Genomic DNA, 16,804 nt, shown 5'->3' with positions numbered 1-16,804 from the left:
TTGGGAGCTGTAAGTTTTACCATTTTATGTTGCTTTACTGTATGTACACAAGAGCCTGTTGCATGTGTTGTTAGCATAGCAGCTAATGTGGCTAACGTTTTGCCCCGTCCACACAGGCGGGTTTTGCCCTGTACAGATTGTATGTAATCCTGCTGCTTGGTATCGCTGTATGACGTTGATTAGAGCCACCCTGCTAACTTTATCACACTTGAAAGGTGTTTTAGCTGTCTGTAAAGTCAGTATTGAGTAGGAGCACCCTTTTGAGCTAGTACAGCCATGAGTCTTCTTGGAAATAATGCAACAAGTTTTTCACACCTGGATTTGGGGATCCTCTGCCATTCTTCCTTGCAGATCCTCTCCAGTTCTGTCAGGTTGGATGGTGAACGTTGGTGGACAGCCATTTTCAGGTCTCTCCAGAGATGCTCAATTGGGTTCAGGTCAGGGCTCTGGCTGGGCCAGTCAAGAATGGTCACAGAGTTTTTCCGAAGCCACTCCTTTGTTATTTTAGCTGTGTGCTTAGGGTCATTGTCTTGTTGGAAGGTGAATTTTCAGCCCAGTCTGAGGTCCTGAGCACTCTGGAAGAGGTTTTCTTCCAGGATATCTCTGTACTTGGCCGCATTCATCTTTCCTTCAATTGCAACCAGTCGTCCTGTCCCTGCAGCTGAAAAACACCCCCATAGCATGATGCTGCCACCACCACCATGTTTCACTGTTGGGATTGTATTGGGCAGGTGATGAGCAGTGCCTGGTTTTCTCCACATATACCGCTTAGAATTAACTCCAAAAAGTTTAATCTTGGTCTCATCAGACCAGAGAATCTTATTTCTCATAGTCTGGGAGTCCTTCATGTGTTTTTTGGCAAACTCTATGCGGGCTTTCATATGTCTTGCACTGAGGAGAGGCTTCCGTCAGGCCACTCTGCCATAAAGCCCCGACTGGTGGAGGGCTGCAGTGATAGTTGACTTTGTAGAACTTTCTCCCATCTCCCTACTGCATCTCTGGAGCTCAGCCACAGTGATCTTTGGGTTCTTCTTTACTTCTCTCACCAAGGCTCTTCTCCCACAATTGCTCAGTTTGGCTGGACGGCCAGGTCTAGGAAGAGTTCTGGTCGTCCCAAACTTCTTCCATTTAAGGATTATGGAGGCCACTGTGCTCTTAGGAACCTTGAGTGCTGCAGAAATTCTTTTGTAACCTTGGCCAGATCTGTGCCTTGCCACAATTCTGTCTCTGAGCTCCTTGGGCAGTTCCTTCAACCTCATGATTCTCATTTGCTCTGACATGTACTGTGAGCTGTAAGGTCTTATATAGACAGGTGTGTGCCTTTCCCAATCAAGTCCAATCAGTTTAATTAAACACAGCTGGACTCCAATGAAGGAGTAGAACCATCTCAAGGAGGATCAGAAGAAATGAGTTAAATATGTGTGTCACAGCAAAGGGTCTGAATACTTATGACCATGTAATATTTCAGTTTTTCTTTTTTAATAAATTTGAAAAAATTTCTACATTTCTGTTTTTTTCTGTCAAGATGGGGTGCTGAGTGTACATTAATGAGAAATAAAATGCACTTTTTTGATTTTAGCAAATGGCTGCAATGAAACAGAGTGAAAAATTTAAATCTGAATACTTTCCGTACCCACTGTATATCCAAGGAGGCATGACGGATAATTACAAAATTCACAATAGTACTTATTTACCAAAAGAGCTCCCAGTAATGACGAGACAGTAACAGTTAGCATTAGCTACCTAGCTACACATTAGTAACTGTGCCAGCACACATCAACAAACTGAAAATGTAATGTCAAAATACACAAAATTGGTTACCAACCATTCAGAAACGTCCTACTACAGTTTTAGAGTTTGAACTTCTTCAGCAGCCTCTCCCTCTGGGTCAGATTCTGGATAAAAGTCGTGTGATTCAACCAAAGCACTTCCGACACCAGGTCGCTGGTCACGGTCACCGTAAACATTAGAGCATGGTGCCAGGAGCCCAAGCCGCAGAGGGGCGTGGTCAGGCATAGCTCATTTGCATTTAAAGCTACAGACACAGAAACAGCCTGTTCTGAACAAGGCTGAAAAAGAGGGGTTTACAGGCATGCTGAAATATAGTAAACTTCAGAGACATGTTTTGAGGACCTCTGATACTGATTTAAACTTGAAAAAGAGCATAATATGTCCCCTTTAAATTCAGTGTGTTTGCCCATGCTTGCATAAGTCCTGTTGTGTTAAATCTCTGCTATGTGTTATGTCGTTCTGTTATTCCCTTAAATAACAGGATCAAAACCATTTATTGCCTCCAGGGACTCACGTTTATCCAAGATTTCAAAATTGGGCAAATGCTTCCTCACAGTCTCGAATTAGTAAATATCTGAAAAAACTTGATGTAAACAGCTTGTAATTGTGCAAATGAGACAATGTTTCCATGAATTTATAGGTCACCTAAATTACAGATAACCCTCTGTTTCCAAATGCAAATTACACTATCATTAAGGCCAGGTACAAGAAAGCACAGCAGTACAACCATCTTGGTATCATTAATCTTCTCGACTTGAGAGATAGGGGTTTTCCAAAAGTCAATATTATGTTTAACTTGTTCAATTATATTTAGCTAATTCAAGTTATTTAAAGTTATTATAGACTTTTTAAAGGAATGAACTGTAGTAATATTAATCCCTGCAGAAACTGGCATTAACTTTTTCACCCAGTTGACAGAAAAGAGACCGCCAAAATTATTAATTGGAGTCAGAGGAGGGGATATCGATAATTGCAAGTTGGAGATGTATATAATGGAAGGTGATGCTTATATCCATACATGTCAATGAGAGATATATATATCAGGGTTCTGTCTGATCGGGGGAGAGGGGGAGACATATTTTGATTAGTAATAACTGAGGCAGTAGGGTGCAAATCTCAATCCATTTTGTGGAGGAGGTCCAAATCCAAATATCTTGAGTGTAAACTTATAGGGCCTCTCCACTTGATCAAAAGCACATTGTGTATCTAATGAAATAACATGATTTTGCAAAAGCGGCACAAATTCATATACATATGCCTACCTGGGGGCGGCGCGGTGGTGCAGTGGTTAGCGCTGTCGCCTCACAGCAAGAAGGTGCCGGGTTCGAGTCCCGGCTCGGACGCGGGATCTTTCTGTGTGGAGTTTGCATGTTCTCCCCGTGCCTGTGTGGGTTCTCTCCGGGTACTCCGGCTTCCTCCCACAATCCAAAGACATGCAAAATGGGGACTAGGCTAATTGGATACTCTAAATTGATCATAGGTGTGGCTGTGAGTGTGAATGGTTGTCTGTCTCTATGTGTTTGCCCTGCGATGGACTGGCGACCTGTCCAGGGCGTACCCCGCCTCTCGCCCGAGAAGATGCTGGGATAGGCTCCAGCCCCCCCGCGACCCTACTAGAGGATAAGCGGTAGAAAATGAATGGAGCCAGTTTGGTCAAGATGTATAATACACATATACATTCTTTTCGTCTGTTGGTCAGCATTTATCCAAGGATTTTTGTTTCAATGGGCAACAAGGAAATGGGGCAACATGATGAAACCACCTCAAGGTCACGGCCTGCTTTCAGAATCAGTGAGATCTTATCTTTATACAGAAAAGGTGGCAAAATAGAGGTCTGCTCAAAATGGTTCAACATACACAAGTAGAGGTGACAATTTAGAATTAAATGTTTTAAAGGATTCTATACTATGGCCATCTGGACCAGCTGCTTTATTAGTGGGGAAGGAGGAGATGATATTTATTTATTTCATCCAAAGTAACATCAGCATGTAGTGCATTCACTGAATCCACTGACAGCTTGGGTGAATTAAGATTTCTGAAAAATGTTTCCATCGCGTCAAGATCTGGTTTGCCATGCGATTGATTTGCGTAAAAATCTGCAAAACATTTGCTGATGTTTTCCATAGTCTGTCAGTAAGGCACCATCTTTTGACTTACAGTGTATGGCTCTGGGGTCCTGTGATTGTCTAAACTGACAAGCAAGTAACCTGTGGGTCATATCCCTGAGCTTGCAGTATCTTTGTCTGACATACATACAAACATATTTGGATAATAATCTTATTACTTTAATAATCTTGGAGCAAAAAAGGGAACCAGTGACATCATCATCCTTGTGAACGCCCACAAGAGGTTAAATACCTGGGTCTCCACACCAGAAAGTTGGACCAGTCCTAGCCTGGTCAGATGCGTACACGAACTGATGAAGCCTCTTGGATGAGAGGTGAAACGTCTTCCCAGACAAATAACCTAGTCCAGTTGTTTTCGATTAAAAAAACTCCTTTAGGATATCTATCTATCTATCTATCTATCTATCTATCTATCTATCTATCTATCTATCTATCTATCTATCTATCTATCTATCTATCTAAAATTACTGTCTGTCCCACACACCTGCTTAAAGAGCTGAGGTGATTGAGCTTAAGGTCTGCTGATTCTGTAAATTCTTTTAAAAGACAGCTAAAGGCAGATCTGTTTAGAGAGGTGTTTGGGTAATTTGTTTGGATTGGGTGTATATTTTATGTATTTATTGTGTATTTTCTTTGCAGTGTTTTTTTGCATTTGTATACTTGTGACCTTAACTTTTACCTTTTTTATGGGGGGCATCCCCCTATTATTTCAGGTTGTCCTTCTAACTAAAGGCTGTCTAAAGAGTGCTGATATCAGTGCTCTGACTGTTCAGCCACCACAGTTCAGATTAGAGAAGAGAGGATTTGATCAAAATGTTGTGATGCACTCAGGATACACTCTACGTGTAATTGCTTAAAGCAATAATCTTAAGGGTCAGCAACAAGTGCTGAAGGCTAGGGTTAGTGCATTAACAATACAGTAAATATTTACAAAGTAGTAGTGCAATGCAATAGTGCATACTGGATACTTTCACTTCTTCAGGCCCCTATCTCTAGGATGAAGAATCATTCTTTTAACAAAATGCTCCCAACTCATGTCTACAATAAGGAAATAACCTGCAATTAGGGGTACACTCCTTACTTTATTTAAAGGTTCACAAACCAGGTTGGGAACCATAGCAGTAGACCACCTAGTCAGGCTATAGTTAACATCAGCATTTAACCGTAGTTCAGTAGTCTGAGAAACCTATAAGTTCTCTGATATAGAGAGGACATATACTAAACCATACACACAGCTGTTAGTGGTTGCAGGAAAGATCCTATAACACACATGCAAATATACACATAGTCGCACAACAACCTGTAGACACAAACATGCACTGTGCCACATCACAAGTAAATCTAGTTTTGTGGCAATTACAGGCCTTGTCCAGGGTAACCTAGTGGTTGAGTCATATGATAACTATATAGCACCAAACCGCAAGCTCCAGGGCCGACTCCCACCACCATATAATATCCTATAATCTCACCGTTTGAACTAGAGCAGGATCTGCTACCATTTTACCCTGAAAATATATGAGCTCTATAATCAAGGAACTCTGTGTGACTCTCACATAGTGGAGGAGATGGAGAGCAGTCTGTGTCTGTACAGAGTATAAGTAGCATTTAAAGTTCAAAAATAGATACAGTGTTTACAGTGTTTCACCTTAAACACCCAGTCAGAACCACTTCTATGGAAAAGGATTGGCCTGCTTGTTACCAATTTTAACCAAGAATTTTAACCTCTGGGTGGGGCCCCTGAAAGGATGATTTCAATGGTTGTATGGAACAAATTTTGTAGTGTTTAATGTATGGTAGATGTCTTCTGGTAACTAAGAACTGAGACTGAGACTCTGGGTCCAAATTACATACAGTCTAATTCTGTCTATTAGAGTGCTTTAGTACTGCCCCAGGTCTTGGGTCTGTGTGTCAATATGTCTAAAACTGTGTCTACAAAGGAGGCCTGCATTCTGAAAGCATATTCTTTGATCCATTCAGACCGGGTGTAACTAACCTCGGGTGTCTTTCAGATTGGATCTCTTGTTTTTTTATTTATTTATGCATCTTGCATGAAGAAGGTCAGTATTTTATGGTGAGATAATTTTCCTGAATATCTTAGTGAGTAAAATATGACCAGTAGTCCTGCACAATATGAGGAAAATTTGCAATGTTGTTAAATATTGTGATGACGATATGACTTGCAATAAATAAACAAGTATTGAAGTGTACATCTACAGTTCCTATGTCCTCCTCTACCATTGTGCTTGTGTAACAGGGTTAACCTCAGTCATCACCAAATCGATTGGCAAAATGGGTCGGTGTATTCCATATACCTGAGAGCTGCTCTCCACTCACTCTCCTGATTTAAAAGGCTAAGAATTAATGAGCCTATCAGAATCAGTTTTGCCCATTTCTGCCCAGTAAAACCTGCTGAGTAGTACCTGCTGAGAAACTGGTTGCCACTGTGGCCACCGGGGTGGGGGGCAATCCCCTCTGTCTCCTTAGGCAGATAGAAGCTTTTAAGATGAAACTTGTGTTCAAAAATGGGAAAATGGGATATTCTACAAAAACTACAAGTCCTATTGAAAAGATCCCCTCACCACAATGCTAAAATGGTTGAAAAAGCAGCTCATATTAGTTGAAGTACAGTGCTTTGAAAAATTTGATGCCAAAATTCTGATATTTTAAAAGGTGAATATCCAGGAGGTGGTTTATGTGTCTGTCAATATATGTGTGCACATATATGTGTACAAAGATGGGTTCTTAACAAAATTGTCCTCACAATCATAGAAAGACATGAAGACACACACAAGCACATTGCTGAAATCAGACTTATAGATACTCTCAAACTTGAGAGTAATAACAGTAAGAGTTAATTAATTTAATCAGCCAATAAGACTCAGCTTTGTCCATTTCTCCCCAGATACTGCTTAAGTAGTGTGTGTGTGTGTGTGTGTGTGTGTGTGTGTGTGTGTGTGTGTGGTGTGTGTGTGTGTGAGCCATGTCGAACACCTGTGTCTAGCTTGAAGACACAGAGCTGACACAGCTGAGTGAGATTGTGCACTGACCAGATTGTGCCAACTAGAATAAAGTAGACTACACCACTGTATATGACACATGCACATACAAGCGCACACACATACACAGTGCTGATTTGCCTTATACATACTCTCATACTTGAGAGTAAAAGGGGTAGGAGTTAATGAGTCCAATTAGCCAATAAGAATCAGCTTTGTCAATTTCTGCCCAGATACTGCGTCAAGTTGTATTTAAAGTCTGCCATATACAGGGTGAACGGGAACAGAGCCAGAACAGTCCCCTGTGAAGCCTGACATCTTGTCAGGTAATCCACAAAATTTAGTTTAGTTTAGTTTGCACTGTTAACATCTGGGGCCCTATTTTAACAGTGAAAAGCACATGGTCTAAAGCACATGGTGCAAGTGTGTTAATTAGGAATGTTTCGATCAAGTTCTTTTTGCCCCCATTACCAATACCAATTATCTATGAGAGAGATCAACTGATCCATGGCTGATATGATCATTTTTGGCAGACATTGCAGGGCTCCAAACTGCGATGAATATGGGACTATTCTTTGTGAGTGTGCAAGTTAAACTACACATGGTCGTTGCATGATCATTATTCATTAGGCTGTTTTGGTGCCCTACATGTACTGCGTTGTAGTTGAAAGTAGTTTTTTTCCTTCACTGGCTCAGTCTGACTACCTGCACAGACATTGAGCTAACCATACCCGTGTATGAGGGCAATGCTACATTGTGTGTGTAGTGTAAGCCCATTCATTGTAGACAACTCTAAACTTGTTAACCAGTCAACGCAATTTAAGCTTAAACTCCTGCAATTTAAGCACAAAACCTGCTGGGACTGAAACCCTCCCCTCAGAGGCAAGAGTTAAATTGGGCTGTGCTCCGCTCCCCTCAATATCATATCTTCATTTCACGCTAATATTTTCTAAATCTCCCAGGTAATCTAATAGCATATAAGTAGTATACACAGTATCTAACAGCAGGAATAGGACAATTTTACACTCTGTAAAAAATTTTTTGCTCCTTGGTAAGTCTATCCGTGCGCTGTGTGATGAGACGCTGACAGCGCACGGATAGACGAGACAGAGAAACAGAGAGTTCTTCAGACGATCAGGGTAAAGTGAGAATTATTCATAAATTTATAATTTATTGCCATTCTGCTGCTCCTCTTGGGATGTGTGCATGCAGACAGGTGTGTGAATGAGTTACTATGATTATCGCAACCATTTCTCTGTCATTGTGAAACTTGATCATGATTCAGTAACAGGTTTTAAAGTTAGTATGCCTTTACAAAAATTATGAATGTTATTGTACCTCATTACCGCAATCTAGTGATATAATTTGACATTTTTGTTAACACATAATTAGAGAATAGGAAGCCTCAGAGCCTCTTTCATGAAGAAATAGGCTATTTTTAAAAATGTTGTTTTGTTTTTGTGGCCTATCGCACACCGGCACAACAACAAGGTGAGAGGCAGGACTACGCAACCCAAACCCAAATGACTAAAAGCAATGCAAATGATAACATGGCTTTATGGTTTAATCAAGTTACAAATTGTGTGACCATTAAAGAAAATGAGCTGCATAGCCTATTCAGCACAGCGTGACACTTAATTTTGGCCTCAAAGTATGTCACCCATGACAATATGAGAAATTCACTTTTGCTTTTGGGTCCATTCAGCAGATGCTGTCACATTAAACTTAACTATTGAAGAGGACTTCAAAGATTTAGCATTGCACTCCTATAATATCAGACTCATGAAAGACAGTTTAAAAAAAAATTCCAAATTCATCCAATGCATTCCTTTTTCTTGTCAAAACATGATGCCTACTTTACTGGAGATATTAGCCTTTTCCACCGTCGATCCTCATGGGAAAATGTCAACTCCCTGGCTAGCAAGTATGATGAACTGGAGGCACTTGTGAAGAACCAGTGAGCATATTGTGAGTATAGTCTTGAACGGACAGAGACGCCAGAGCAAGTGGAAAGAATAAAGGTGGAGGACTGGTTCTGCTTGTGAACAATAGATGGTGCAACCCCAGTCACATCAGAGTGAAGGAAAGATCTGCTGTTGGGATATTGAACTGTTGGCAGTTGGTCTTAGACCGTACTATATACCGAGAGAGTTCCCACACATCGTCGCCAATGTTGTTTACATTCAACCACGAACAGAGCCTGCAGGCACGTGTGACATCATTCATGAGACTGTTGTACAGACCTTTGAAACGAGCCACGACTTAACTGTTAAAATACCCCAAGGGTCAGCGAGAGCAGGGGTCGAAGATGACTCACAGGCAGACTACACGGCAACAGACACTGGAATGGACATGACTATGAGTTCGATATGCGACTCAGTGAAGGATAGGGGCACGGACCTATTCTCTAGGACTAGAGCTCGGCAGAATAGTTCTCAAGGTGACCTGAGCGTAGCTGGAGAGAACAAAAATGTTAGGTTAGAGGGAAATAAGCTCCAGGTGGCTGGCAGAAAGTAACGTGAGTTTGAAGCCATAGTAGGTAAGAAAGAGATGTGTTGCAAAGGAGGCAGTGTGGCCGCATCGATCGATACTTTTTAAGAAGTCAATCGAATAAGTCGGATGAAGTCCAGAGACTCTAGTCCAGAAAGCTAGAGTTAAATGGCCAAGGGCAAATAGCAAGAAAGAATGGGAGTCAGTCAATAGAGATTTGTTCGTAATTTTAAGCAGACTAGGAGGAAATGCAAGCGATAGACTAGAGAAGATGGGAGATATAATTTACTCCTATGGTGCAGAAAGATTTGGGGTGCAAGACAGAAAGAGGGTTGAAAGAGCACAGTTAGTTAAGTCTAGACGGCAAAGGGAAATGGAGAAATTAGTTAAGGAAAGAAGACAATTAAGAAAGCAGTGGAAAAGGGCAACAGAGGAAGAGAGGGGGGAAATTAATGTGTTGCAAGAAGATTTGAGGGGCAGGCTAGCAGTACTTAGAAGGGCTGAATATCTTAGGAAAAAGAGAAAGAAGAAAGAATATGTAAGGACAGTGTTTTACAGGGACCCTTTCAAGTTTGTTAAAGGATTGTTTAACCAGGAAAAGGGAGGGCAGCTTAAGGCAACAAAGTTAGAAGTATAAAAGTATCTAAGAAACACGCATTCAGATTTTGAGCAGAATAGAGTAGTCGGCCTTCCACCTGACATGCCACCATTAGGAAAGATAGACCATGAGATGGATGTTAGACCACCCAGGTGGAAGGAGGTTGAGGAGGTAGTCAGGCGTGAAAAAGGCTTCCTCGGCCCCAGGGCCAAATGGAGTCCCCTACCGGGTTTATAAAAGCGCACCTGATATCCAAACGTTTTTGTGGAGGCAATTAAGAATAGTTTGGGAGAAACGGGTTATTCCCAGAGCATGGCGTAGGGCAGGAGGTGTTTTTAATCCAAAGGAGAAGGAATCCTCAGACCTGAGTCAGTTTAGAATGATCTCTCTCCTAAATTCTGAAATATCCTCTCTGCCTTGTACCCTATATGTTATCCTGTTAATTTATGGTTGTTGTAGTGTATAATGTTTCTCCAATGACTGCCATATCAAATTGATATTTATCACTTGACTGATTCTGATTCACATACTGTAAAGAGCATAAACACTCACAGGATTGTTGCTCCTTGGCACGGCTCAAGGTTTTGTGGGACTGACACCAAACAGTGACACCATCTTCCAGCAGCTTCAAAGTGCGTTGCTTCTGCCAGCGAGGTGAGCGGACCTTCACACATGAGATATTCATTAAATCTTATCTGTTACTGTTACTAGCTACTACTAACAACTAAAAATGACTAATAGTTCATAGTTAGTGATACCTTCACCATACTGGACCCCTGTAACATCTGCTTCACATCGTCATCATCCTGAACTCCTTGAAAAAAACAGATGAATTTGAAGAAAGACAGATATAATTAGTGTACATGATGGCAGTAAGTACACACAAACTCCTGATCTGATCTCAAGTCAGTAGCACTGAAAGAAGGAGGGGTTAGTTTATATATACTGTACATCTGTTGGGCCATATGGGAACTCTGCAATTCTGACATTCTAAGTGACATGGTATGGATGGATACCTAGAGAAAGACTTGATATTGTGGAAGGGAAAAAATAGAGATGAGGAGTGAGAGACTGACAAAGACTGTATGATTAAGAGGTGGGAGAGGGATGACTGTTGATTCTACAGGAGAGGAACTAGAATATCTGCATTTTCTGAAGAACATGAGTGTGATTGCTGTGACTGATTTGTCAAAAAGGATATTATTGTGGTCAATGAAAGGAACATGAACATATAAAAAAAACTATAGGTATAAAGTATTAGAAAAAAGTCAATAACTGGCCACATGGTGATGCTATTGCAACGATTGTTGATCATGTCAAGAATTGTCTGACAACTTTCACTTCTGTAGCCTTTACAATTTTTCAGATAACCCTAACCCTAACCCTAACCCTCTGCACACCTTATTAAACAAATTATAACTAATCTATTATAAGGGATATCAATAGACTGTTTAAAAGCTTGTATGGCATTGTCATGCTTGGCATTATAAAAGTGGAACCATGTTTCCAGCCATCAGGATCTGAGAGTAGTAGTTTGTATTAAGCAATATTTATTTTACTACCATAGCACCCTTAGCAGTCTTATTCATGGTCCTAATCTGTACCACAAAGGTTTGTTAGCCAATCATGGAAAAACAGTATGTCTCAAATCCAGCAAAGAAGTCTAAATTGAGGGAAAATGATGCAACAATGCAAAGGTCAGCGGTAGTTTTGCACTGCCTATGAGTGGCCAAAAAGTAAATAAAATAAATGCTTTAAAGTTTTACATTTATTTTAAATGCTGAAGTCAGTTTTGCTTCTGTGTAGCAGCAATTGATAAACACAGATCCAGATGCTTTGTTATCTTATAGCCAAATATAACCATGCATGCATATCGGGGAAAAGAGTAAGTTATGAATTGTATTTCCAGCAAAATTATTATTTCCTCTGTGCAAAGGAATCTTTTCCATTTAAGCTCTCCTACACTGATACTGCTGAGACCTAAGCTGAGTAAGCAAGAGTCAGCAGCTGAAACAGAAGTCTCACTGTGGTTTGGGAAGGGCTTGGTCACTACACTCACAACTTACAAAGGCGTCTTAATACTGGAAAGACACACACACACACACACACACACACACACACACACACACACACACACGTGAGCTACTGTAAATGAGGACAGCAACCTTTTGCAGCAGTGGGAGGAATTCATTTGGCGTGTGGTTTTATGTGTGTGAGGGGGAAGAGAACTAGACTCAGACAGTGTGGCTTAGAAACAGATTGACCTCTTTAAAGTGACTGACCTGAAAACAACAGGTAACACAACCATACAACAGTCTTCCTCAACTGTTGTGATGAAACCATGTGGTTTGATTAATGAACAGCATGTGCATGTGACCAGCAACAACTGCTATACTGCATGTCTATATTGTGCGGCCAAACATACACAAAACACACACATAAAAGCAATTATGCTGCACTAATACACACAATAGCCAAGTGCATATCATTTCTGATGTGTATCCAACTGGACCTTAAGTTAGTTGGTTACACCACATGAATTTAGTTTTACGTAGGGAATTTAATTATTACTAAATATTTACATATTTTAGCTGATTAAACAAACTAACAAAACTAATATTAGCTCAAGGGTATAGATTTGATTTTTAAATATTTATATCTATATAGAAAATATGTTGGTGTTAAGCTTACTTAAGCACAATAACTACATACACAATATATACTTAGTAAACTCCCGCCAACAGAGTGTTCCAACAGAGTGGAACAATCTTTCATCATGTTTTCTGCCTAGGTCATTTCAGCTTGAGTGTGATGGAAGTGTACTTGTCCAAGACCCAAATCAGGTCCTGCTAATATGCTGAACAGTGATGCAATCAGTGATGAGCATATTAAACAACAGGTTATCTCATCACTGATTGCAATTGAGTTTTTGTGCCTCAAACACACAGTGACACAGATGCTTAAGAAAAAAAATCCCTTCTTACCTCTCCAAACCTTTGAAAAAGATTGTTGTGGCAGACCTCAAATGATTAACATTAACATCATTCTCTTTCTCTACACAAGTAAATATTGGCTTTATTTAGTAGAAAACCTGATAATAACTATAGAATTAAGATATTACATTTTTCACAGTGGGGAAATCCTCTTTTCTGTCACTTTTATTACAGGGGTCAGCAGTAAGGATCATTTGGACCCTGTGAGCATTCAGTGTCTGGCTCCAGGACTGTCATAATAAGAATAATAAATGTGGTAAAGATTGCGGAATGATCATGACCTTTGATTGTACTGGAATAACAGCACTATGATGCCACATATACACGCACGCACGCACGCACACACACACACACAAACACACACACACACACACACACACTGCTCTGACAGACAATTAGTGCTCTGTCAAAGCCTTAATTAAACTGGCTAACTCTTCAATTACATCCTCAGTAAATCCATTGGCCAGGAGCATCGTATCCATGGGTTTTGTGAGTGTTGCGACACCCACACTTTCACAGAAACATAATTCCGTCCCCCTCACTTATTAAAAAGGTAGTAGTCTCGCATTGCCAGACATATCTCTCCTTAATGCAAGCTAATAGCTGACATTATTTTAGAACAGGTCTGTCTGAATGCCAAGTCTGAATGCCTACTAACACTGTCAGCCACTGTTAGTAACAAACTAACAAACAACATACAAATAACTACGCTTATCATTCTGATAAATACACACTGATTTTGGTGCACAACAAACTCCTCACTCCTCAACAAAATCTTGAGTCTGTGGCTCAAGCTGTTTGTAGGCTTATTGAGTTGATATAAAACATGTAATTTTTCATGAATCAGCTGTGCATACGTCAGGGATGAAACCCCCTGTATGAGCCAGCAGTAGATGTGGCATATAGCGCAAAAGTGCAAATGTATATTGTCTTTCTATGCGGGGAGGGGGAGGGAAATCCACTGGAAATTGAGTTTTTTGAATTTTGTTCATTTTTTTTCTTTGCAACAATCGCTGTTGCTTGTATATAAGTTTTGTCTGGCTATGGCCATGCTGAATTTAAAGCATATGTAGACCTACATTGGTTTTAAGTTTGCTTATAGGCCTATTGATTTATTTCTCATTTGCCGAATGATACCGTTATATAATTTGTAAAAATGTATTCGTTAATTAGCCTATTGCAGGCAGCCCGTTTTATGTAGTGCTGATGGACAGCTTCTTGAAAACGCTGTAATACTGAAAGTGTTGCAACATGTTTCAGATGCTGTGTTAGTGAATGTGGAGCTTCCGATATGTTTCCCCTGCTTTCCACAGCATGTTTGCCCATTATGTTTATAATAAAAAGAGCTCTAAGAACCCATTATTTGGCCTCATATTGTTATGGGGTCAGATGCGTGCCACCAACATTTTTGATATTTTCAAGTGGGCCATGATAGGGAAAAGGTTGGGAACCCCTGATATATACCAAGGGAAAATAACATAGACCAGTCTGTTGATGTGAACTACTTTGTATGCCCATCACCACCCCCATCCCCAGGGTTGCTCTGTAGGCACATGGGCTACAGAGTTAGGTAACATTTCATATAATATAACGATATAAACGATACTAAAGGTTCACAGATTTGAAGGCTTGGTGAAACATATGCCTACAGCTTAGCCATCTCAACAGAACTGAAAAGACATGGTTCATTTCTGTGCTTATTTAAACTAAAATATTAAAATCATCATGTGGATTATTACATTCAGCTCAGTTTTAGTTTATGTAATGTCAGCTTGTTACTAGTGTCATTGCTATTCTTGTTAAAATTGTAGCTATAGCTTCAAGCTAAAATAAGATATGACATAACTATAAGAGGGCTTTCTCTGCCATATTTTCATGAAACTGAAATGGGACGTATGCCACCTTTGAGCCCAACATCGCACCAGTAGCTTTCTGACAGTTTGTAAAAGCTTAATAAAGTAGTAAAAACTATTATTCTCTATACAATTCTGTAAAAATCTGTAAACAGGCAAACTTTTTCACCTCAAATCTACAACACAATAAAATGTGCAAATAGTGTAGGGGTCTGAATACTTTCTGAAGCTGCTGTCAAACTGAACTTATTGAATGCAGAGGAAATATACATATTTGGTGGATCTGTGAAATACTGTACATAGTTGATTGAGAGAACAGCAGCAATGATGACAATGTTCCAGCTGAACTGTGCGCTAACATACAGACCTGATTTTACTGGCCAAACCCCAAAAACAGTCATGAGGAGGAAAGCAGTGAAAACACAGGCTAGCACTATATGTGGAGAGTACATGTCCATGTCCACTTCAGAGCGGAGCTACATTGTGCTGTCTGTGGTGGAATGCAAGAGATATACCGATACTTTTATCATCATACCTGACAAACATGAGCTACAGAATGAATCAAAGTCTGTATCAGTGATTCTGAAATATTTGATGGCATTGATGCTCATGAGTCTGCGGGTTTTTCTTTTTAGTCAGCCACTGTAGCATTAGTTGCCCCTGTATGGCAGAGGTCGTGCTGATCAATGAAATCAGGCAGGATCTTAGGTCATGAGGGCATACAGAATAAACAATGGTATACTGACCTCCAGTCAGTGAACACTTTAGTTCAGGTAAGCATTAGATCTAATTTTCCAAATTTAAATACTCTATCTTCATTAATGCTAACTATTACACTTGATTCATTGACAGAGAGTTCATTTTGAACAATGATTATTATGGTATTGTTTGTTAAAGTCTTGTTGTCTTGATGTCAGCTTGGGCTCTGAGAAAATTGTAATGGACATTTTTTATAAGCTTAAGAGATTTTATAGGAAGATATTCATTGCTAAAGAAAATCATCAGTTTAATTTTATATATTTTTACTTTGAAAATAGTTGCTATGGTATGTTTGGCACAAATTTGAAGGATAAATCAAAATTAAATTTAAATAAATTATCATTAGTATAGCTATATCTGATCATAACATCATAACAAAATCACATTTATTCTAGAATATTTGATAAGATATGATCAAACTCTATATTAAAAAGCTAAATGTAGCCTATTCTGCATCAAGTCTTTGATCATTCAGTACATTCAGATTATGGGGGCTGTAACACAGACACTCACCAAGATTCCTCAGAGGATCGATGGCCTTTAACTTGGACGTCCCAGCTCCGTTCTTCACCGCCGGGGCTGCTTTCTTTCTGTTGCCCAACATAATGTAAAGAAGCTGCGCTTAATTTCGCTCTGCCTTCCTCTCTTCCTTTTGCCTTCCTTGTCCCGGATCCTATGTTCTTTCTCTGGCAGGAGATCGGCAGTCTACTGTATGGAGATCCTAAAGGAGAAGAACGTGCAATTCTCCGTAGCCACGGCGCTACTCATGCTTTTATCCTGGAGGAAAATAACATGAATTGGGCCAAACCTTCTCCCTGCTGATGTCACTGAGATTGGATTTAAACACAAAGCTATATGGTCAAGACAACAGATACAGACTTCCTGGGTTGACTTTCAACATAAAAGTCGGTCAAAGTCGCTTCACGTTAGGAGGCTAGTAGCTGGGTGACTCAGGGTACTCTAATCTTATCATAACTGGACAAAACTTTGTTCACATAAGGTCTGTTTAGCAGTGATTAAAATAGTAGTCAGATAATTTATTTCAGTAAAAGAGTATAGTAGTATAGAACAGTATAGAAATACTGTAAGAAATCCTGCATTCAAATTTTTACTTTGATAAAAATATGTAATCTTTATGCAGAATAATCTATTTCAGAATAATGTATATTAAATAATTGAATTATAATGTTGCAGCTGG

The 16,804-nt window shown here is 39.8% G+C and overlaps 1 protein-coding gene across 2 annotated transcripts in view; it reads right to left on the bottom strand.

Annotated features, from left to right (window-relative positions):
* The window catches only part of plcd3b (phospholipase C, delta 3b), a 32,828-nt gene extending 16,383 nt beyond the window's left edge, over nucleotides 1–16,445 (bottom strand). For both annotated transcript variants that reach the window (XM_056366482.1, XM_056366483.1), the window contains exons 1-3: nucleotides 16,120–16,445; nucleotides 10,760–10,815; nucleotides 10,554–10,665 (exon numbers count right to left, since the gene is read on the bottom strand). In XM_056366482.1, coding sequence (XP_056222457.1) covers nucleotides 10,554–10,665; nucleotides 10,760–10,815; nucleotides 16,120–16,210 — 259 coding nt within the window. In that variant the 5' untranslated portion in view covers nucleotides 16,211–16,445. The remainder of the gene's footprint in view (nucleotides 1–10,553; nucleotides 10,666–10,759; nucleotides 10,816–16,119) is intronic.
* Between the last annotated feature and the right edge of the window lie 359 nt (nucleotides 16,446–16,804).

The sequence above is a fragment of the Seriola aureovittata genome, chromosome 21, assembly GCF_021018895.1.
Source record: "Seriola aureovittata isolate HTS-2021-v1 ecotype China chromosome 21, ASM2101889v1, whole genome shotgun sequence".
Lineage (NCBI taxonomy): Eukaryota > Metazoa > Chordata > Actinopteri > Carangiformes > Carangidae > Seriola > Seriola aureovittata.
The sequence above is the reverse complement of the archived record's forward strand: the minus strand, read 5'-3'. Positions and strand labels throughout refer to the sequence as shown.